This window comes from Alligator mississippiensis, chromosome 3, assembly GCF_030867095.1.
Source record: "Alligator mississippiensis isolate rAllMis1 chromosome 3, rAllMis1, whole genome shotgun sequence".
Lineage (NCBI taxonomy): Eukaryota > Metazoa > Chordata > Crocodylia > Alligatoridae > Alligator > Alligator mississippiensis.
In genome coordinates, this window is record NC_081826.1 from 144,557,017 (window position 1) to 144,580,567 (window position 23,551).

The window sequence follows — 23,551 nt, forward strand, 5'->3', positions numbered from 1 at the left end:
TGGTCACTTGCAGTTTCTCACTGGTTCTTTCTCATTTTCTTGTTGACTTTAGCACCATCTCCAAGGCCATACTTCTGTTTTGTTTTGATGATAGCTGGTGGGCTGCATTCTATTTTTACTGAACACATCATGAACTTTGCACCCTATCCTTTTGTTAAGAATCCTCTTACTTAAGCATTAGCCAAGTTAGTTGCTTTTAATATATCATCCAGCTTTGTGACCAGCGGCTTTTGCTGAGACACAGGAAAACACTTTTATTCAGCTGCACACCCAGCACTCCCCAAAATTCATATGTTACCCTAACAATCTTGTTGGTAGTGGGAGGGCATTTTCCCCAGAAAGAAGTTTGCAAAGAAAATTCAGGGTTGGGCACAGGAAGTGACTACCATCTCAGCATTGCCACAAAGGAATTACTTGCAAAGAAGGCAACCAAGAAAATGAACTCCTCCAGACTTATACGTCACTAAACAATAATGGAGTTTGAACTTCAGCCTTGAAACAAGTTTTCCAGCTTGAAAGATCTGGATTCCATCTTTGATATAGAAAAGACCCAAAGGACTATGTGAAGGACATCAGGACATGACTGAGAGCATACTAGGATTATTTAAGGGTAGGAAAGAAGAGATCACCAAGATCATGTGGGATGCTGCTGCCGGGAGCAACCAGGCTGAACCTGCGCAGTGCTAATGAGCAAGAGGAAATTTAACAAATGGAAAAAAAGAATGAGCTAAACAGGAAAACATGCAGCAAGGAGAAGCAAACAAGCATACATTGACAGACAGCCTCAGAAAGTGGAAGTGGCAGCCAAAAGGGGATTTGCAAACTCTATAGCACATTACAAAAAGGCTTGCAGATGATTTTGCCATAGCGACAAGAGTAAGGGACAAAACAAAACATGGAAACATCTCTACCATGCTGATGAGCATATTTAAAGATTATACATTATATAGTGTTGTCTGATGAAGTGCATGGCCTTCGGGCTGAAATAAGTCTATGTGCTTATCGGGAATACGCACATAACCAAACCTAATGTAATCAGTGCTCATTAAATACACAACCCTGTCAGGCCTGTGATATTAGCTGCCCCCAAACTAAGTATTTCTCCTCATTTTCATGTCTTCCAGCAAGGCCACTATTAGTACCCTTGAAAATGAGGGGAACTAGTCAGCTTCAGGCCTGCTAATATGACAGCTTGAACAGTGGTGTATATTTAACAAGCATTGCTTACAGCAGCAGCAGTGCTGTGGTATTTCTAGCCCCCAAATTGATTCCAGCCCCTCATTTTCAATTGTTTCAATAGGATCCATGAACTTGTTAGAAACCTTGAAAATGAGGAGGCAGCAGCTGTGGAACTAACTTCTGTCATTTCTAAGGCTGAAGCCTTTTGACAGTTGCTTCTCTTTCATGGTTTCAGGCACAGTTACATGGAGTACAATTAGTAGCAAAATAGACAGTTGCAGTTATAGTTAGTATGAATTTAACTGGACTACAACTGAGTTGCAAAGCAGACAGTAAGTACTACAAGTGAGAGGCAAGTTCACATTGGCCACATTCTGATAATGCTGGATAGTAGGGCTCTGCAAAGCTTTGGTCGTTGATACAATTTGGCGGAGATTTGGCCTGCTTTGGCGGCCAAATCTCCAAATCCAAATTGAATCAGGAGACCCTTTAATCTCTCCAAATCAAATCAGAACCCTCTGAACTGATTTAGAGAGATTTGGAGAGATCCGACGATTCGGACAGTAAGTAACATAGCTTTAAAGTTTTCATGAAGTTACAGTATTATTGTCAACTAATTTAAAGATTATTGCACAAAACCAAGGCAAGACTCAAAACAAATTAAAAAATGGAGGTGCTGAGATTGACTTCATAGTTAAAGTCAATGTTCCAGTTTGCATTTAAAGCATGAATTCAGGGTCTTTGTGTAATATAAGAAAAGTAGAGCAGATCTTCTCAGACTTACATTACTTGCTAGTTTAAAGAGTTTTCTGAGAACCTACAAGTAATTGTCTTAATTGCATAAAGTGATTTTAAAACTGGATCCCTTTAAGCAATTTAATATCTGTGTCATTTTTTCCTTATTCTGATTCCTGAAGGTTCTTAACAAAATAACAGAGGCTCTTCCAACTTTCCATATAGTTAAAATTAATTGAAATCTCATGCATAACCTATATTTGAATATATCAGGTTGCATTTAAGCTAAGTTATTATAAACTGTTCTATCTAACTCTTCTGAGGCACAGTTATACATTATATTATATAGCCTGTAGGCAAAGAGTTAAATAGTAACCCTTAAGTGAGCCATTCAAACATCAGACTTTTCAGTCTTTGTTCAGTAATTCAGGCTTTTCCTTTCTCCTGTGGATAGATTGCATGAAGTGGGTCTGTGTGTTATAATGATTTTGTGGTGCAAGGTTGCCTGAACAGTTACAGGTGTTAAGAGTAGAGGCATGCAGAAGCAAAAATTCCAATCCTGTTCCCAAGAAAGCTGAAAATTTTGGGTCAGAAGAACCAGCATTGCCAGGACAGCTCCATTACTGCCTGCCTGGCAAGCTGGGGAGCCCTGCCATCCTCTAGGGGTGTTAAGCAGGACAGCCAGGGAGGCTGAAAGTATGCAATGGTTGATTTATACTGTTCTGATAATGCAAAAGAACTGTGAGCTCAGCTAACCCGGCTGTGCCTATGAATCTGCCCCTTAAGAGAGAACATGTATGAGAGGTGAGTGAACTTTGCTGCTATATGCCTCTGAATCCTTATCATAGGGAAGAGAGAACTCCAAATATGCTAAGGCCTGGATCTCATATAGTCTTAATTTTGCTCAAAAGTGACAGCAGGAGTGGGAAATTGGGTGAAAGCTGTGTTCTCAGCTTTGGGCTGCAAACCCTAAAATGCATCCATTCTGATGGAATTGGAAAGTAAGAAAAGTAGGACTGGAAGGGACCTCAGGAGCTCATCTAGTCTAAACCCCAACCTGAGACTGGATGGATCGTCCCTATCCAAACCATCCCATATAAGGGCTTGCTCAGCCCCCATACAATGCATCACTCCCTGAGGGAGCTTTATCTTTGGTACTCAGCCTATTTTTTATTGGGCTTCCCACCCTGGAATTACAGCTGTCCAAGCACATGCATGGGTTTCCATGTGCACGTGTACATAGCTTGCTGCAGAGCCTTGTCCCTAGAGAGCAAACACCCTGATTGAGCTTGCAAGCTCTGAGGAAACCCTTCAGCACCATTACAGACTCACCTCAGAACAGACAATTGGCTTGGTCTGAGGGCATTTACTTGCCCTGTGAGACACGGATGTTCAGGATTCTGGTTTAAATCTAGCAGGAAAGGGATAATCATGGTTTCCCATATCCCAGAGGAAGTGCCCAACCTACTGGCTATTCTGAAGTCACCTCAGAAAACATTTTTGAAAAATCTTGGTTTTATCTCAAAATGGGACAGGAGCAGTTTTGAGCAACTGAACATCTTTGCAGTATGGGATAACTTTGATCAGTCAGTTCTGCTTGAAGCTCGCCTCTACCAGAGGTTTGGGGAAGGAATAATGAGACTCCAAGCTACAGGAGGATCTGAGGTATGCAGGAGGGCAAAGCACAGATGTTTAGCAGGATGGATGGGGGGTAGGGCAGGTGTGGGGACTGCTGAGGCACAGAATTGATGTAGCCTGTGGAGGTGCATAATTTAACTATCCCTTTAAATAGTAATTTTCATGTCCCTTTGCTTTTTAACAAGGGCTGAAGGGCTTGTCTAACTGAAGATGCAGAGTACACTATTCCTAAACCCTAGTCCCAGATAGATGCCTAGTCCCAGATAGATGCCTATCCAACCTCTTCTTGAAAACCTCCAGTGAAAAAGGTTGATGCATGATCAAACTACCAAACAAAGTTGTATTACTCCATTCAAATTTGTTGAGAACTGACAGCACCACAACAGTCTAAGCACAATTACAGCTCACCTCTGTCGTTCTTTCTACACTAGGACATGAACTTTCTAAGAGACCTGTCTGTCTTAATTTCTTTGTTTCTTTCTTTCTTGCTTCCTTGCTTGCTTGCTTGCTTTCACTCTAATATTTCAATCTCCTCTTCAAATTCCCCTGGAGATCCTTTTTAAGATTTTTTTTAAAGGATTGTATTCTGTACCAGCAATATGTCCTATACTTATACGGGCTTCCCTCACCTTTTTTGGGTTCTGTATGTGCAAATTCACTCTTATGCAATGACCATTTTTATACATTTTTATACCATTTTTATATAAATTCGTTGTATGAGAGGTAAATTCACTCTTATGCAATCGGTGTGGTGGAAGTCCACAGTCAGCTGCTTTGTGCAGCGCATTGTGGGAGTGACACACGCCAAAATATAATCTTCTGTGTCGATCTGTGCTCCTCGCTTGTTGTCTGCAACATATGTTTTTGTAGTTGCCACCCCCACTATGATAGTGCCCTGTACTTGTGTGTACTGTCTGCTGTTGGTGAATACCAAAATTGTCTTGTAAAAGTGATAGAAATGGGTCTGGGGGTCTGTACAGTCGAGGTCTTGGGATGTATTCCTATTTGTTACATTGTAAAGTGGGTTCCCTTTATGTGAATTTGAGTTATGCACTGTTTTCCAGGAGCGCATGTACAGTATAAAGCAAGGGAAACCTGTATATTCATATCCTGGATAATTCTTTTTTTCTAATCTCTGTCTACCCCATCTGTAAATATGGTACAGATGATAATGAAAAATTGTAAGAATTTTTTTCTTTATCAGAGTTTTGTTCACGTCTGTTAGGAGTGTATTTGTTTAAGGGTTTTATTCTACAGGCATCCATGTTATCTCCTTAGCATGTCTTACATCTCAAATATTTCATATATTTATGAGGAAGCAAAGCTTTTCTTGGTGCTTAAATGAGCACCAAGAAAATTAGGCAAGGGCCAGCTGTACTTGTGTATGTTTCCTTTAAAGTTTTTGAAAGGTGGCCACAGAGCTCCAGGATGGTGCCTGTGGAATGTGGTACTATTTGGAAGCACTTTGCTTCTGGTTACGTCAGCGCAAGTCTGTGGAGCAGGATAGGGGACCCATAGGTCCTCCAGAATCCCACAGTGCTTTATTTCCCACCCCCTTTCCTTGGGGAACGGAGAGATAGAGCGTAAGGTGAATATACCATGCCTGCCCCTTGACCCCACCATTGAGTCCTTGCACCCTGGCTACTGCTGCCCCCATCCTCTCTCTAATGGGAGGAGTAGTACTGAGCATGAGCTTGGCAATTGGGGCACAGCTGCTCTGGGCACTTAGGACACTGCTAGGGCCCTGCTGTTGCCAGGAGACTCTGCACTCCCCTTTCTGGTTAGTACTATGAGACCACTATGCCCCTCTGCTGTTGCAAGACCCATGTACCCCCACCACCCTGTGCCACTGCTGCAAGACACCCATGCCTCCACTGCTAGATCCAGGATTTTGGCTCTACAGCCCCAATTCCTGCATATCTCTCCACTGTGAAGGTATTTGGGTGGCACAAGAACAGAGGCTGAGCAGCCAGAGAGCACTTACTTAGCTTGGCTCTGCTGCCATGCATCCCTTCCCATGGGGATGGGGACTGCAGCCATAGCTGTGTGAGATGGGACCTACAGAGCAGAACTGACAGTCCATTCTATTTCCCATTCCCATGGAGCTGAACTGCAGGTTGTTACTTCTCCTTGTTACCCCGAGCTGGAGAGCCTGCGGCATGCAGCCACCGCATTTTAAAACACTCTAGCTAGGGGAGAAGCCAGGGGCTATATGTGTGTTCAGGGGCTGAAATGGCCCATTTTTTAAACTTTTCCAAACCTGTTACACTTGGAAACATTTCAGATATTATGTCTGTTTCCACCCTAAGAAAAGCTTAGCAACATTTTCAAAGATTAGCAAATTTTAATTGGAAAAATCCTTTTCATAATACCATATTTACCTGAATCCAAGATGACTCTGAATTTAAAATATCCCCCACCCACCCCAATAGGTTCATAGATTCATAGACATTAGGGCTGGAAGGGACCTCAGAAGATCATCGAGTCCAGCCCCCTGCCCCAGGGGCAGGAAGTCAGCTGGGGTCATAGGATCCCAGCAAAATAAACATCCAAATTTCTCTTTAAGGTGTTCAAAGTAGGTGCTTGAACCACCTCTGGCAGCAGTCTATTCCAGACCTTGGGGGTTTGGACAGTAAAGAAGTTCTTCCTTATGTCCAGCCTGAAACAGTCACGGAGGAGTTCTTGACCGTTTTATCTTGTCATCCCTTGTGGTGCTCTGGTGAACAGACATTCCCCCAGATCCTGGTGAGCACCCCGGATAAACTTATAGGTGGCCACCAGATCGCCCCTGAGCCTGCACTCTTCCAGGCTGAAGAGTCCCCCAGTAATTAAATTATAACATGGAAAATATATACATTAAAAAAAATGTCCATGTACAGAATCTAATTATTGGCCAATTGTCTTAAAGTGAGGAGCAGACAATGAGGGGGGACAGATGGTGAGGCTGGTGGTCTCACACCCCTCTGAGGCTAGAAGACCATGGCAGAGGTTTCAGACACCCCTGAAGCTGGGAGATTGCTGCAACTGAATCTCCTACCCATGGTGATCATGGCTGGGAGGACACTCAATTGAGGGGGCTCCCAGCTGCAATTGCTTGTTTCTTGCCAGTACAGGGGGATCCCAGGATTATGCTCCCATGCACTGGCAATAAGGTGTGATGGGATGTAATGAAGAATCCCACAATTACACCTCTTGCCATGCATATGTGTCATGGCAGAAGGCGTGATTTTGTGTGGATCACACATTAGATCCCACAACGCTTTTACCTGCTCATGTAAAGGGGCCCTATATGTCTAAAAAAACCCAAACAAAACACTGTAAATGCATTGTCTGCTTTGTGTATGTTATATTTTTTAAGTAGATTGACATAGTGTCAGTTTCTGTGTGTTAAATGAGTACTCAATATTTTTAAGAAAAGGATCAATATTAACTTAGTAAGTTCTGTATGGGAAAAGAATTACTATGACATGGCTGTCATGCTACCACATTTACTGTTAATTCATCCTCCTCAAAAAAGTACTACATAGGCCCAAATTCTCTTTTGCCTCCTTGCTACTTAGTATTTTTTATCCTATTTCCACCTGCCTCACTAGATTTGTTCTTCTGAACATGCTGAGGAGCCATTATGTGCACCCAGGAAATGGCTCTCTCAATCAGTGCAATGGATACTGCAATAGACAGAAGGGTGCCCTTGTCTTTGGCCCCTGCCTCTACCCCTCTACAGTGGTGTTTCTGTTTTGACTTTAATCATATTTTGATAAGAAGGATATACAATAGTAGGAGAAAGGTCAAGGGTCAGAACTACAGGCACCTTCCCTTCCCGGCGAGTGTCCTTCTCACTGAGCCTCAGTCTGCTGCTATTTGCTTAGTTCTTCTCTTGGCCAAAATCTTCCCCTTTTGGCTACCTAAAGCCTCAGCTTCAAGATGATGCTCTGGGCAATTCCTAGCCTGTAGCCTAGTGTTTAAACACTATGCTGGGAATGAGTTAGGGGAGGTAAGTTTAATCCCCTGCTAAACTGGGAAGACTTTAAACCTAGGTGTTCTGCTTCCTGGGAAAGTCCTCCAGCCATTGCAGCATTGGGCTAAAGCAGGGGTGTCAAACATCCAGCCCATGGAACTGGTCCATGAGGTCTGCCAGTGGCGTGGTGGACTACTGAAGGTTGAGGGTGTGTCCTACTGCAGAATTGGAGGTCCCTGACTCCAGTGAACATGGCTATCAGCGTTAGGTCCCCAGAATTGCACTGCTGATTGAATGCAGTCCCACTGCAGTTGCTGCTGGCTCCCCAAAGATCTAGTCCAGGAGGAGCTCCCATCATCTGGATTCAACCAAGGACCTGGGTTGAGTTTGACACCCCTTGGCTAAAAGGTGGCGAAACAAGATTGCTCTAGACCATATTTGGTCTCTGCAGATCCCTTCTAAGCATGCTCAGAAGGACAAGACTAGTTGTGCAGGTGGAAACAGGATCTAAAATTTGTAACCATCAAAAATGCTTCTTACGAAACTATGCTGACGCAGCATTTAGATACTTTTAGATGAAATAGTATTTGGGCCTTAATGTTTCTATACCAGTTACATTACAATCACAGCAAGGGCATTTGCAACACTGAATTGTTGACTTATTGGTTACAGGCTTATGATTTTTTGTTTTCATTCTCTCTGTAATTCTTCGTTTCAGTTTTTGGATGATTTAGCATGCTATTTCTTTAGCAATTTAGCATGAACTGTAGCAAAAGGCTATGTTCCCAGCTCTGATATAATGCATTTTATTGATAACAAGTGTGCTTAACCTGAGACAAATTACTATGACCTGGTGATTAATAAAGATATTTCACATTAGCAATACCTGCTTGTGTGTGTGCGTGTGCATGTGCGAGAGAGAGCGTGTGTTCATGCTCCTATGTATCCATACTGATGTTTAATAGTACATTAGAAAAGATTGTTTATGGAATTGCTCCACTTCCATGCTTTTCCCTTCCTGCTTTTTTTGTCATAGCAAATACTTTGTATCTTTTAATTTTTACATCAATTTATTAATTATGTAGAAAATTAAACAGGATTTTTTAATGTGTACCTGAGGGGTTTTCTAATCAGTAAGCTGCTAGATGTCTACTAACTTTCTTTTTTATTATTTTCTTTAATTTGTAGGCATATGATGAGGAGATGTATGGCAGTAAATATCAATGGATAATTCCTGGATGGTATGAAAGTTCCTGGTGGGAATCTTGGATTAATTCTTCGCAGTGTCTCAGGAAGAATCTTCTCACTGCCATGGAAGGTTACATTGGAGTGGATTTTGAACCCCTTAGTTCAAAAGTGATAAAGACCATATCAGGAAGGGTTAGTGTCCTTTTCCCCACAATGTTTGTATAGCATTTAAAAATATTCCTACTACTGTCCATATTGTTTTGCCACCCAGTTGTTTAAAATGTGATAACTACAAGGAGAACCCCTGTAGGATTTGGATTTTGTGCCTTTAGATATCTTCAGTGGCCATAAAAGTGAGGGAGTTATGTGTATCTCCAAATAACTCGTATACAGCAACCCTTCATCTTCTCTGTTCACTCTCCTGTGGATTTGAGATGCTTTGCCATGTTCCATAGCCTTCATTCTCTGTTGTCTTCTTGCATTCATTTTACTTTCCTCTACCCATAAGTGGACTCCAGACTCTCATTCACTTACCTTCTGCCCCTTTTCTCATGCACAGTGGGACTCCTGCTTTCTTTCTCTTGGTATGTATTCTCAAGGGGAAATAAGTGTCTGAAAGTTGTTCTTGTGGGCCAGAAAATTTTCTGGAGGCACTCATATGGAGGAAATCATTCCTGCTGAACTGCTGAGTAGGGGTGTGCAAAATGGGGCAAATTCGATTCAGATTTGGCCTGAATCAGGGACGGTGATTTGATTCGTTAGTTTGGATCACTGTCCCCAATTCAATTTGGCCAAATCTGAAGATTTGATGCTGATTCAGAGAATCAGCGCTTCAGCCATAGACACAGCTTTAAATGGTTTTTTTTTACATACCTTGAGGTGCCAGGCACGGCTCATGACTGTTGTGATGCAGGGGCAGATGGAGCAGTGAACTTGGAAGTGGACTGGAAGTGCACCGCCGAGCACAGGCCCCCCCCCTCCGCACCTCCCCCAGCTCGGTGATCAGCTTCAGGGGGACCCCGGGAGCCCCCCAAGACCCAGGAGGCACCAGTTGCTGAGCAGGGGGGATGTGGGGGACCCACCCGCACACTCCTTGATGGACCCAGAAGTGGACCGGAAGTGCTTCTGGTCCATTTCTGGGTGTGCTGCTGAGCGCACTGGGAAGCCCCCTGCAGTCCTGTGGGATGCTCCTGGTACCTTGAGGTATGTAGAAAAAACAATTGAAGCTGTGTCTATGTCTGAATTGCCGAATCTTTCCGAATCTCTCTGAATCGATTTGGAGGGTTCCGATTCGATTTGGAGAGATTAAAGGGTCCTCTGATTTGATTTGGATTTGGAGATTCGGTCATTGAATGAGGCTGAATCTCCATCGAATCGAGTCAGGGACTGAAGCTTTATGCAGCCTACTGTTGAGCAATTAGTCTGCTGACAAAGGCTCTGTTTAAAGCGCAAGAGTGCTGCTATTGGCACCACCAAAGCAGGTAATGCAACTGGAGCCGCGGTCCCATAATTTTCTGAGACATGCTTTTTATCAGCCATACTTATTGAAAAAATACAACCTTAATTATTCTGGTTAAACACGATCAATTCTTTTATTAAATATTATTCTCATTTCTTTAGTTGAACATATAGTGTAGTTGCTTTAATTATTCTTTTTTTTCCCTTCAGTGTACTACTACTACTGCTACTACTTTAGAAACCATTTTTTCTTCTATAGAATGAGGTGCAGGTGAAATACATCTCAGTTTTGTCTTTTTTCCCCCTTATCATGAGATACCCAATCAAGCATAAGTCTCATCCCCAAACACACAAATTGCAGTCCACAATATCATATGCTGCATGGTGTCAGTGAAATCGTCAGATAAAAAATTAGACTCTGCTTGCAATCTCTTTCAATTTTTTGCGCTCTCATTTTTACTTGGTAAAGCCCAATTCTGCATAAAGTTGACTTCAGTGTTACTCTGTCTCTCACAAAATTGGATGTGCCTTTAGGTTTTAGATATGGGATATGTAGCATGCCAGGTAAGAATGTGACCATGTGAGGTTCAAAGGTGCTTTTTACTTTCTAGCTCTCTGTCTGACATTTCATAAATATATGCAGAAATACATGCATGTGCTGGCCCATGGGTAAAAATGTCACTCCTGTGCTCCTTTTGTAGCCTTTTGCACTTATGCAGTCTGAAATGGTGTAAGGACCTCGTTCCCATGACAGAATACTAAGATCATTGCAAGTTTAGCAAGGTTAAAAAAATAGACTTTTATTGTTTAATCACATGTTAAGAAAAAATGGAAAGTTTATGTAACTGAAATTGCACTTTAGGGAATCACCAAACCTTTGAATCAGTGCTTCTCAACCTTGTTAAACTAAAGGGGCATGTCCAGATGAGCGCAGATGTTTGGCACCCCAGGGGCACCTGTGCCACACACACTTTGTCGTGTGGCAAGTTTCCCCAGGGATGCTAGGCAAGGCTGGGGCCAGCACTGGGCCTTACTTGGGGCCCTCCCAGGGCTGCAGAAGTGGCAATCCTGCTGGGCGGAACCTGGCTGGCAGCAGCACCATGGCTCTGGATGACCTGGCTCTGCTTTTCAGAAGCATGCACTACCCATGCATGCACTACTGGGTTTTTTTCCATGAGTTTTTTTTTACCCTTGGATCCAGAGTCAAAAAACCCCATGGAAAAAAAACAAACCGAGTAGCACATGCACAGGCAATGCACCCTTGAAGGGCAGACAACACCTGGCAACACAGTATGTGGCGCTGCAGATGTGATTGAGTCACCACATACAGCGTGGCCATGTTCATCTGGACACTCCCAAGAAACCCTTCAGAAAATGCCAACTCATAGGTTTCACTAATTTTTTAACTATGGAAAAATAGTAGAGCAATGTTTCTGTTGCAAAGTTCTCAGAAAGACCACAACAGGTCGGAATGTTTTTGATGCTATAGGTTCCTACTTGAAATCTCTGGGTTTATCTTGTGAATCATGGGTAGGTGTTTTCACACCTAACAGTTCTATTATTATACAGCACCCTTAGAAGGATTTCCTGGCCCGTTTAAGAATAGAGCAATGATTGAGAATCACTGTGCTAGATGACAGAGCTTTGGAAGAATTTTCTCTCTGTCTAGATCCTTTCCCCCACTCCTGATATCATCACTCTTGCAATTCAGGAGAGTGCAGGAGCTTCTCAGATTTTAACTCTTGCCTAGCCCTTGTTTAGGAATCTTGCATATATCAGTAGGACATGTTTATAAAATGTATTTTTGGGTGCAAATTGTGGATCCAAATCTGTGACATACAAAGTAGTAAAGATTTATTTCCTTCTCTACAGACTCCACAACAGTATGAAAAGGAATACAATGCTAAACGTGGAGATGGACAGTCCAGTAAATTTCATGGTTACGCCTATGATGGAATATGGGTGATTGCCAAAACGCTACAGCGGGCAATGAAGTATCTCAATGCTACCAACAGGCACCAGAAAATTGAGGATTTTAATTACACAAACCATAAACTTGGCAAAATTTTTGTGGATGCTATGAATGAAACTAACTTCTTTGGTGTAACGGTAAGTCCTAACCGTCTCTTATCTGCTTGATTTTCAAGTCAGCATCTGAGGCATGCATTACATTTTAAATAGTTTTGAAAAACATAGGCAATGGTGTGTACATATTTTCTTATATTTGGGGAGGTCTCCTAGGTATATCTTACTTACAAAATGACAAAATTAGTAAGAATATTTGCCCACAGCACCAGCTACTTGGAGTCAGATGACTATACCTTGTGACTATTATTTTAAGGCTCATAGGCACTCTTATGTTTCTTGGGAACAATTCAGAACTGCTTCAAGAGTTCTGTATGTCCTTTGGGTTGAAATACATGGGCATTTTAATAACTAAGGATTGCTGAAATGTAAGGATGCTTGGATAGCGTTTTTTCCCTACTCCACATCTTTTCTGCCAGATAGGCAGAAAACAGACAGTGGTGCAGAACTGGCTACACCAGCACTGCAACTACTATGGACTCGCCAAACAGATTATAACAACTTTGAGTCTACTTCACATCACTTGAAGCAGCTTTCAGTGTACTCAGTGGGAACAAGAGTCTGGTAACATATATATGTATAGCCAAATTCTGATCTCAGTTATACCACTGTGTATACATAGTAACTATAGTGATTCCACTGTAGTGGCTTTGACCTTGAACTCTATAAAATAGGTTGGAATATGGTTCTTAAATCTCCATAGGTCATTTTGCAGGGTTGTTCACAGCGTACCTGCTGTATGTCCCATTTACAGCTCTGTATTAGAGATGGTAGAAAGATGCTCCCTCCAAGGCAAGGACCAGGTATTGTCTGGGAGGTACTCATCCTCAGGTAAAATGGCTTCCAGGGCTTCCAACATGGCTGAGGACAGGCCTGCTGTGACCCCATTTGACTTGCAGCAAACTTGCCTGTGGACACCTGGCCTGCAGAGTGCACAGATATGTAATGGGGGCTTTGGGGCCAGTGTGTGTTTCCAGTGCTTCATGGAGTAAGCAAACCAGCACTTCTTCAAGCAAAGAGATTGTATGGTTCATTCATCCTGTGTAGAGAGTGACAAAAGTAGGGAGGTTTACTATGCAATTCCTACCCATGTGTCATTTTGTAACAGTCTGTCACAATCTGTCCTCAATTCAATTGATATCCACTTGATTATAAAACCTGTCACTTGACTTTATAGAGCAAACAGAAGTAGCATACACGAAGGCTAGTTATATAAGGAAAAATGAGGCTGGGGAAGTGTTTATACACCAGGGATCAGAAACAGTACTGACTTTTTTAGTACAACAATTACTGTAGCAAGCTACATTCTGGAAAAATGATGTTACAATAAGGCTCCTGCTACATGCTACATATATTACACAATTAACTGGTTAATCACACAATAAGTCTAGACTTGCCACACATGCAAAATAAGACCAGCCACAAGTGCAAAGTAATTATCACACAATTAACTGGTTAATTATGCAATAGATTTAAACCAGCTGCACATGCAAAGTAATATCACATGATAAAAATGACAAAGCAGCTATAAAGAGCCAACCAGCTATAAAGTTAGTGCTTAAAAATGTGTAACAGCTCGATAACTGGTTTCTCTCCTGCTTTAATTTGAACATGTACCAGGGCCCTCAAACTTGTCAAGAGGTGTTGGGGTTTTTTTGTATTTTTTAGATTACAAAGTAAAAAAAAAAACAGTAAAAAACTTAGGAAATGTGAGCATTTAGCCGCTAAAAGATATTAATTCTTCCCTCTTTTCCATTCTTATGTGCTCAATAAGGCAGGGGGCCTTTGGAAAAAATAGTGTGTGATCATGAAATTAAAGACTGTATCATAATGCACATGCAAAGCCAGCAGACAAAGGGTAGAGTAAATTGAAGTTATGCAAGCAGTGATAAATCTAGTATTTTTTAGTTGTTGAGTAACCTTGTAACCAAAATCCATAGCCTCTCTGGTAAGTAGTTTATTTACAGTGATTTCTTTTTCTATAGGATTTATTCTGACTTTCTTTTATAAGCAACTGCCCTAGTCCCCGATTACTGAGCACCAGAAGAGTTTGAACATTGAACCCTTTGCAAAGCAATACAGACCGTTACTACTTTAGAGCTACATTCAGTGTAGCTCATAGAAGGCTCCTATTCTAGGGCAGGGATGGACCACTAGGTACAGTGTGGCTGGCCTAGCTAAGCCAAGCTAAGCCTTTCCCCAGACTTTAGAGTTTGGAGAGTTCCTGTTTCATTCGGTGCTCTGAGAGAGAGGCAATGAATAGGCTGCTGAGTGCAGAGTCATATTTTGGATTTGGGTGTGTTTGTGGGGAGCCTGGCCCTGTGGGCACATGTGATCTTGCATACTGTCTTTCAATTCTGCCTAACCACACGAGCCCCCTCCACCATCAGAGGTATTGTGGAAGTTCCAGCCCCATCCTGGGGTGTGGGACAGATTGGAAGAGGGGAGACTACTGGTCTCATGGATTAATTTTGGGAGGTGGCTGCTACCATAGAAGACCACAGGGGAGAAGGCACAATAGCACATGTAGAAGTGTGAAAATGAGCAATCAAGTGTGGCATCGTTGGCCACACCAAGTGGGAAGGAGACAGGTCAGGGCTTCAAAGAGGGTGCGTGTTTGATCAGAAGAAAGAGCAAAAAAGATGATTTTAGCAGCTGTGTTCAGAACACACAATATGAATTAGAGGTATGAGAAGAGGAAGTTGTTGTAGGCTAGACATGCGATAATGAGTCTGAATAGGAATGTTGATTGTTAGAAAAAGCCAGATTTCAGACAGCAGCATAACAGAGGAAAAGTGATTGGGGTGCTTCTGAATGGGTGGGGGTTCAAACATAGTTACCAGAAGCATAGAAGGTGGATGTTGATTAGCCGTTTGGTGTGCACTGTTGTTAATTTCTGTGTGTTTACTGCAGTCTCCCAGTATTTAATATCAGGGGATTTGTCTCTCTGAGTTAGGGAGTTATGTGAGAATCTCAGTTTTTCACTACAAGAAAAAAGTATTCACTATGGACAAAACCTTGACAACATGAACCCTAAAATGCTCAAACACTGGGAGATCAGTAGACTTTGATATCTTTTTATTATATTTGTAATCTCATTATTTTTAAACCAGTCACATCATATTTTGGAAGCCAAACATGATATTTGAATTCTTGGGATTGGCAACACTGAGCTCCACAAGTGATAGCTTTGTTATAGGCAGAGACTGCAGGGTGGGGGGTGTTTCTTAACAGTATCACAGAATTGTTTGAGGTGGTGGCAGGGGTTTGTTGGACAGCTGAGGTGCTTCGTTTTTGACACATTACGATGAAGTCAATAGTGAGAAATCTTGTAGGATTTGCCAAAGAGAGAAGCTGATATGCAAGACAGATAGAGATGGTTCACATTCTGTGAACTCCTAGCAGAAATATAAAATAAAATTATAGTAGTTGAGTATCTTCTCATTCATGTAGGGGAAGATTATGGCCTGTTGTGTCACTATTACAAGGGGGAGAGATAGGGCATCAAGTGTCACATTTTCCTATGCACTGTCCCTTGAGTTGTCTCACGGCTTTCTCCATGAAGGGGGAAGTAACATGCTTCTCATGAATAGAGCTGTGACACTACCCCAGCACACCTGGTGGCATAATTATGCTAGCATATTGAGGATTATGTAAAATTACTAGCCAAATTGGCTAGATGGTCATACCCAGAGAGTTGTGGTGGATGGGTCATTTTTGACCTGGAGGGATGTGGACAGTGGAGTCCCCCAGGGCTCGGTCCTGGGGCCTGTACTGTTCAACATCTTTATCAGTGATCTGGATGTGGGTGTGGAAAGCACGCTGTCCAAATTCGCTGACGACACCAAGATGGGGGGTGAGGTGGGCATGCTGGAGGGGTGGGATAGAATCCAGCTAGATCTAGACAGGTTACAGAGGTGAGCAGATGAGAATAGGATGGAATTCAATGCAGACAAGTGCAAGGTACTGCATCTAGGGAAAAGGAACCAGCAACACACCTATTGGCTGGGGAACACGCCTCTTGTCAAAACAGTGGCAGAAAGGGATCTTGGAGTCATTGTTGACTCCAGGATGAACATGAGCCGCCAATGCGAGGGAGCAGTCAATAAGGCTAACCTCACCTTGACGTGCATATACAGATGCATCGCAAGCAGGTCCAAGGAGGTGATCCTTCCCCTCTACGTGACACTGGTCAGGCCGCAGTTGGAGTGCTGCGTCCAGTTTTGGGTGCCACACTTGAAGAGGGATGTGGCTAGCATTGAGAGGGTCCAGAGGAGGGCCACTCGCATGATCAAGGGGCAGCGGGTCAGGCCCTACGAAGAGAGGCTGAAGGGCCTGAATCTGTTGAGCCTCCATAAATGAAGGCTGAGAGGGGATCTGGTGGCCATTTACAAACTCACCAGGGGGAACCAGCAGGAATTGGGTGAGGCTCTGTTGCCCTGGGCACAACTTGGGGTTACTAGGAATAATGGCCACAAATTGTTAGAGAGAAGGTTTGGGCTGGACATCAGGAGGCATTATTTTACAGTTAGGGCTGCCAGGCTCTGGAATGGACTCCCAAGGGGAGTGGTGCTCTCTCCTACCTTGGGGTCTTCAAGAGGAGGCTGGACTGATATTTGGCTGGAATGTTATGACCCCGGCACTTGTTCCTGCCCAGGGCAGGGGGTCAGACCTGATAATCTGTTTAGGTCCCTTCCAACCCTAAGCACTATGAAACTATGTACTGACATACACATCTCAAAGTTCAGTCTGTCTGCAGAGCGTGGGGAAAAGTGGAGGAATATTGTAAACACCAGTTACTTTTTACTTCATAGGCTATTCAAGAGGCATTTTCATTTACCATGTACTATTTGCTATGGTGGTCCTACTTTCCTGCATTTGCAGGATGGCTCAGTACTCCTCAAAGACAATGAATCTATCCAAGCAAGATGGAAAGAGTACTTTGAGGCACTACCAAACCATGAGTTGACTGTGGTAGGTACCACCATCAAGTCCATACCCCAGCACCCTGAAAGGAGATCCCTCACTAACCCTCCTATACTAGAAGAAGTCTGGCGTGCCATCAAAGAAACCAAGAACAGCAAGGCTACTGGACCAGATGGCATACCTGCTGAAATCTACAAGTCTGGTAGCAAAAAATCTTTTAATGAGACTACTCAAATGTATTCTTTGGATTTGGAACAATGAAGAGATTCCTGGGGACATGAGGAATTCCAGCATCATGACTATCTTCAAGGAAGTGAATAAGTCTGTGTGCAGGAACTGTTGGCATATGGCCCTCCTTTTCACAGTAGGGAAATTTTTTGCCCGCATCCTCCTGCACTGCCTTCTGCTTCTGCCTCTTGCTGAGGAAGTCCTGACAGAATCTTAGTGTGGTTTCAAACTATCTTGTGGGACAATTGACACAATCTTTGTTGCCTGCCAATTCCAAGAAGAGTGTCAGAAACAACATCAGGGCCTGTATATGACCTTCATTGACCTTACTAAAGCCTTTGATTCCATCAATCATGAAGCCTTATGAAAAGTACTGTCCATATTTGGATGTCCTGAAAAATTACGTCAAGGTCCTGAGGCTCTTCCACAGCCAGAAGATTATGACCATTCTACATAGTGGATCACAGACACATCCACATCCACATCCCCTAACTGGTCACCCCAACTCTGTTCTCTATTTTTCTGACAGTCATCCTGGTTCTCATTAAGGACCGCCTTCCTTCTGCAATTGACAATGAGTACTGAATGGATGGAGGGCTCCTCAATCTGGGATATATTTGGCCAAAGACCAAAGTACTTAAAACAACCATCCTTGACCTTTAGTATACCGATCACTGTGCCATCTTTGCACAGACTGAGGAAAACCTCCAGATCATGCTGAATCTTTTTGGAGAAGCCTACCAAACTCTGGGACCCTCCCTCAACATTGAGAAGACTAAAATGCTCTATCAGCCTGCTCCAGGCTGCTCCAGAAAGGCTAGTCATTTACCTCCCTCTCCAAATTACCATTGAGGGAAAGACCTATTTCCCTTACCTTGGGAGCCATCTCTCTCAGGGAGTGAACACCGATGAGGAGATCCAGCACAGGATCCAGTGCGCAAGTGCCTGCTCTGGGAAATTGCCTCCACATTCATTGCAATCTCTGGAAAGACACCAAGATCCAGGTCTAAAAAGCAGTCATCATCCCCACTCTCCTCTACAGATCCATGTGAAACATGGATGACCTACCATCATCATCTCAAGACCCTGGAGAGGTATCACCAATAATGCCTCCAGAAAATCCTCCACATCAAATGGAAGATCACCACACAAAACACTGACATCCTTGTTGAAACCAGTGTTATCAGCATCACGTCTGTGATCCTCAAGCACCAACTTTGCTGGACTAGACATTCTGTGTGGATGCCTGACTCTTGACACCCAAAACAAGTGCTCAGCTTCTAGCTAAGTAATAACCTGAGATCTTGCAGTGGCCAAAAGAAATTCTTCAAGGACACATTGAAGGCATACCTCAAGAAAAGGAAGACAGACATCAAGAGTTAAGAGGAGCTGGCTGCTGACCACCTCCATTGGCGCTGCAAATCTCAACCAAGCAGCAGCCCATTTTAAGGTAAAACATCTTGACCTTTAAGTAGAGAAGAGACAGGAAAGGAAAGGAGAGGAATTCCAGCCTGCAACCTAATCTCCCCTGCAGAAAGACCAGCGATTTCTGTAGACGGGTCTATGGCTCAATGACTGTACTCTTAAGTCATCTCAAGACCCATCAATGACCTGTGGTAGAGATCAACCTTGAATTGAGGGATTGTTGATGATGCTTTGCTGTGGTCTGTTTCACAAACTAGAAGGCTAGTCCTTTGGTTTTTTTTGCACACTCTACCATTCCACCTGTTTGGTCTTGACAGCCCATCATAGCAAAAGTGATAGATTTCATTATCACAGTCTTGGTTGTCAAGGGAAAGTATTTAATCCAAGATGAAGAAGCATGACATTTTAATTTTAAAACTAGTCTCAGAGGGGACATGAGGAAGTGAAAAATCATCTATGAACTGCATTGCTTTGTGAGGAGAGAGAGAAAGTTTCATTGTCAGCCACATTAAGTGGTTTGGGGATTTCTATATTAATTAAGCCTTATTCCCCTTGTGAATAATAGTACTGTTTCATAATATCTTTGTGGTAAATTAAAATATTTTTCAGTGTGCCAGGCATCATGGTTTGGGCACTTTATGAAGAAAGTTATTATTAGTTCACGTTTTTATTTTAGTAGCACCTATGACAGCATGGTAAAGTAATGCCAACTAAAGCTATTAAAGAGACAGAAAGATACTTTCTTTTTTTTTTAACTAACCCTATTAAATATTACTTTTGTTAAAAGCAAATTGTATATTTTTCTATTGCTCCCGTTTCCTGTTAGCAGTACACAGGACTGCCAAAGAAAACCCATAGGAACTTAGATCTGAAAATAGTATTTGATAGCAGTAATGGAAACTATTGATTTGAGTTAATTAGTTGGCTATCACATGGCAATATCATGCAGTAATGACTGAGCAATGTTAGCTCAGGAGTGAGCCACCCTTGACAGTAAATATAGGAAGAGTCTTGCAAAAATATCAGAATAATGAAATGGGTTTTTATTTCCTCATATAAAACCTACACATTTAAATTCCCTCCACACAAGTGACCTGATTCTTAGCATATTGGAAGAGCAAGACTCTGCTAACAATCCATGGGCCTATTGGACCGGATTCTCTGCTTCATTGAGTTTCCATTTGATGATGCCAAGAGAAAAGCCAGCAGGGAAATATTTGCAGATTCATACATCTCTGCCTGGCTCAGCCACAGCACAAGTTATAATGTGTCTTGGGGCTTCTCTAACCTGTGCCATCTGGCAGTAGTCCTCCAGCAGCCATCCACCAGCTGAGCAAACCTCAGTAAAGTAGAGCACACTTTGGCCATCCCCCTCTTCTCTCATTCTGGAGATAGCTGAAACATTTTATCTACACTGAATATATATCTATTAAATATATATATGTATACACACACACAAACATTTCTGATGAACAAAATCACTTTTCAGCTGAATTTCTGTTGGGAAGGGTTGTGAGGTTCAGAAGATACAAAAGAGAACTCCACTTCAGTATTCTCAGAGGTCAGGGCATTCACTTGGGCTGTGGGAGACTGAGGTTTACAGCCCTCACTAATGTTAGTTATGCATCAGAACCTTAACCTTCTGTTGCATGACAGCACAAAAACTGCTAGGCTACTTGATGTTGGCTGTCTCTTAATACATTGCCAATGGGAGTTTGTGACACCGAATTTGTGTTTTAAGTTCTGGCGCAGTGCTTGAGGATAATATAAATTTGACTTCCAAGTGTTTGACCACATAAAGTTTTTGATCAATTCTAGGTAGCACTGCACGAACCACTTTCTATTTCTTTTGGCTTTATCAATTCCTATTGGGGCATGTCTACATGTGTATTTAAGTGTGACTAAATGTAATGTGCATTAAGCTAGTGTACATAATTTTTGACAGGTGTCTACATGTGCAGAGACTTGGCACTAAATCTAGTGCACTTGGCACTAAAGTTAGTGCCAAGTCCCTGCAGCCCTGCCATGTGCCCCTGTGGCCACCGAGGGGAGCTCCAGCCTCTGGCCACAGGGCTGCCAGCGCTTGGTAGTCATCTTGGAAACACTTATCCCTAGCCAGCTCCTTTGTTGCCCAGGAGCCACGTGCCCAACATAGGGGCATCACATACCAGCTTCCTCCTTGTCCACCCTGCCTTCCCACACCAGGGCTGCCCCTGCAAGTGACACCCAATGCCCTGCTGTGCTCCAGCCTGGTTCCTGACAATGACAACCAGCACCCTGCACTTCTGCTGACCATGGTCCTGGCCCCAGCAGCCCCCACCCCCCCAAGCCTCAGGAGAGCCACACACCAGCTGTGGGAGGTCCTGGATGACCCCCTTCTTCTGCACTCCCCACTCCAGCCTGCCCACTCCACCCACACACCACCTACCCCCTGGCCACCCCCAGCACCACTCCCAGGACCTGCACATGGGTGAAACTGTATTACCCTCACAACACCTACCTCCATCCCTCCCCCCTCCCCCCTTCCCCCTCAACCAACAGTGCCCATCCACCACCCTCCCCACACACCAACAATAAAAAACCCACTTGAAAGTGGAAAATGATATATGGGGGGAAACTATATACGGGTAGGAAATTATATACAAATGGGAAACTATTTACAATATTTTGGATATAGAAGCCCAGAGTTGGGGGTCATGGTGGGCCCTAAGGGGCAGAGCCCTAATGCAGGTGCCCAGCACCCCAGCCCTTGGATGTTCCCCCATGTGTCTGGGGACTGCGACAACCCCACTAGGTGGTGGCCTCATGAACAGCTGAGTCTTTTGCCATGTGGTTCTTAACCTGCATACAGTACCTCCACCTAACACAGGAGGTATACAATCCCACTAGGGGGAGTGCCTTGCTGGACTTGGCATTGGCTATAGGTGATGACCTGGTGGGGGATCTGCAAGTACAAGGTAACCTAGGGGATAGTGACCATCAATTGATTGAATTTACTATCTGGTGACGGGTGGGAAAAGTAACCAGCAGGGCAGAAGTGCTAGACTTCAGAAAGGCTGACTTTAGGGTGCTTAGGCGATTAGTTAGCGGGGCATTAAAGCTCAAGAGCTTGAGAAAATGGGGGTCCAGGAAGTATGGTTGTTCCACAAGGAAACAATCCTGCGGGTGCAGAAGGAAGCAATCCCATGGCGCAGAAAAGGGGGCAAAGGGGCCAAGAAGCCCTTTTGGCTAAACAGGGAAATCCAGGAATGCCTATGGGCAAAAAAGGGCATACAGGCTGTGGAAGCAGGGGGTAGCTACCAAGGAGGAATATACATCATTGGCTCACATTTGCAGGGAATCAGGAAGGCCAAAGCAGCATTAGAACTTAAACTGGCAACAAAAATTAAGGACAACAAAAAGTCCTTCTTCCGGTATATAGGGTGCAAAAAGAAGGTGCAGGGCAACATAGGACCCCTACAGGATAAACTAGGGCAGTTGGTGACAGATAGGAGAAACAAAGCAGAGCTCTTCAATGAGTTCTTTGTCTGTATTCCTGAACACGGATCTAGACAAATCTCCCAAAAGTATTACGGATAGAAGCAGGAGAAACACCAGCCCACCTACTGTAAGCGCTGACCTAGTAAAGAGACCCTTGGAGGGGCTGGATGTGTTTAAGTCAGTGGGACCAGATGAGCTCCATCCATGGGCACTGAAAGAATTAGCCAGTGTCATAGCAGAGCCACTGGCACAGCTGTTTGAGCACTCATGGTGCTCAGGTGAGGTGCCAGAGGACTGGAAAAGGGCCAGTGTGGTCCCTATTTTCAAGAGGGGGTGGGGGAAGGAGGATCCTGGTAACTATAGACCAGTAATCTCACCTCTATCCTTGGGAAAACCCTTGAAAAAGTTATCAAGGATCACATTTGTAGGAGTCCAACAAGTAATATAATGCTGAAGGGAAACCAGCATGGGTTCAAAACAGGTAGATCCTGCCTTACTAACCTTGTTTCTTTTTATGAATAACAAATGGAACAGCTGTGTCATAGATGATTACACAATCATGTGGGTGGCAAATTGGCTTAAGGGTCGTACCAAAAGAATGGTGGTGGGTGGGTTGGTATCAACCTGGAAAGATGTGGTCAGTGGAATCCCCCAAGGTTCAGTCTTTGGGCTGGTGCTGTTCAATATCTTCATCAGCGACCTGGCAGAGGGCGTGGAAAGCACTCTGTCCAAATTTGCAGCTGACACCTAACTATGGGGCAAAGCAAACACACTGATGGGAAGAAACTGAATCCAGGAGGACCTGGACAGGTTAGAGTAGTGGGCAGAGAACAATAGGATGCAGTTCAACAAGGACAAGTGTAATATGCTGCACCTAGGGAGTGGAAATCACCAGCATAGCTATAGGCTGGGGAATGACCTTCTCAGCAGCACAGCAGCAGAAAGAGATCTCAGAGTTGTTGTCGACTCCAAGATGAATATGAGTCATCAATGTGACTCCAGCACTTTTTCCTGTCACAGGCAGGGGGTCAGACTCAATGATCCATTGAGGTCCCTAGCTCTATGAATCTATGGTGTGGGGGGAGAGTGATGGGTCCAGGCCTAGGTGGGATGCAGCAGGTCCAAGGCAGAGACCAGGCCAGGGGGTCTAGCATGCAGAAGGCACCCAAGGAACTCCTCCTACGACCAGGCAAGAGCCTGCTGCGGGGCAGCAGGTGGGACCCAGGGGCCCTGTGGGGCCATGGGTGTGGG

The 23,551-nt window shown here is 43.7% G+C and overlaps 1 protein-coding gene across 2 annotated transcripts in view; it reads left to right on the forward strand.

Annotated features, from left to right (window-relative positions):
* The window catches only part of GABBR2 (gamma-aminobutyric acid type B receptor subunit 2), a 977,761-nt gene that overhangs the window by 487,748 nt on the left and 466,462 nt on the right, over positions 1–23,551 (forward strand). For both annotated transcript variants that reach the window (XM_059724473.1, XM_006266752.3), the window contains exons 6-7: positions 8,699–8,890; positions 12,029–12,265. In XM_059724473.1, coding sequence (XP_059580456.1) covers positions 8,699–8,890; positions 12,029–12,265 — 429 coding nt within the window. The remainder of the gene's footprint in view (positions 1–8,698; positions 8,891–12,028; positions 12,266–23,551) is intronic.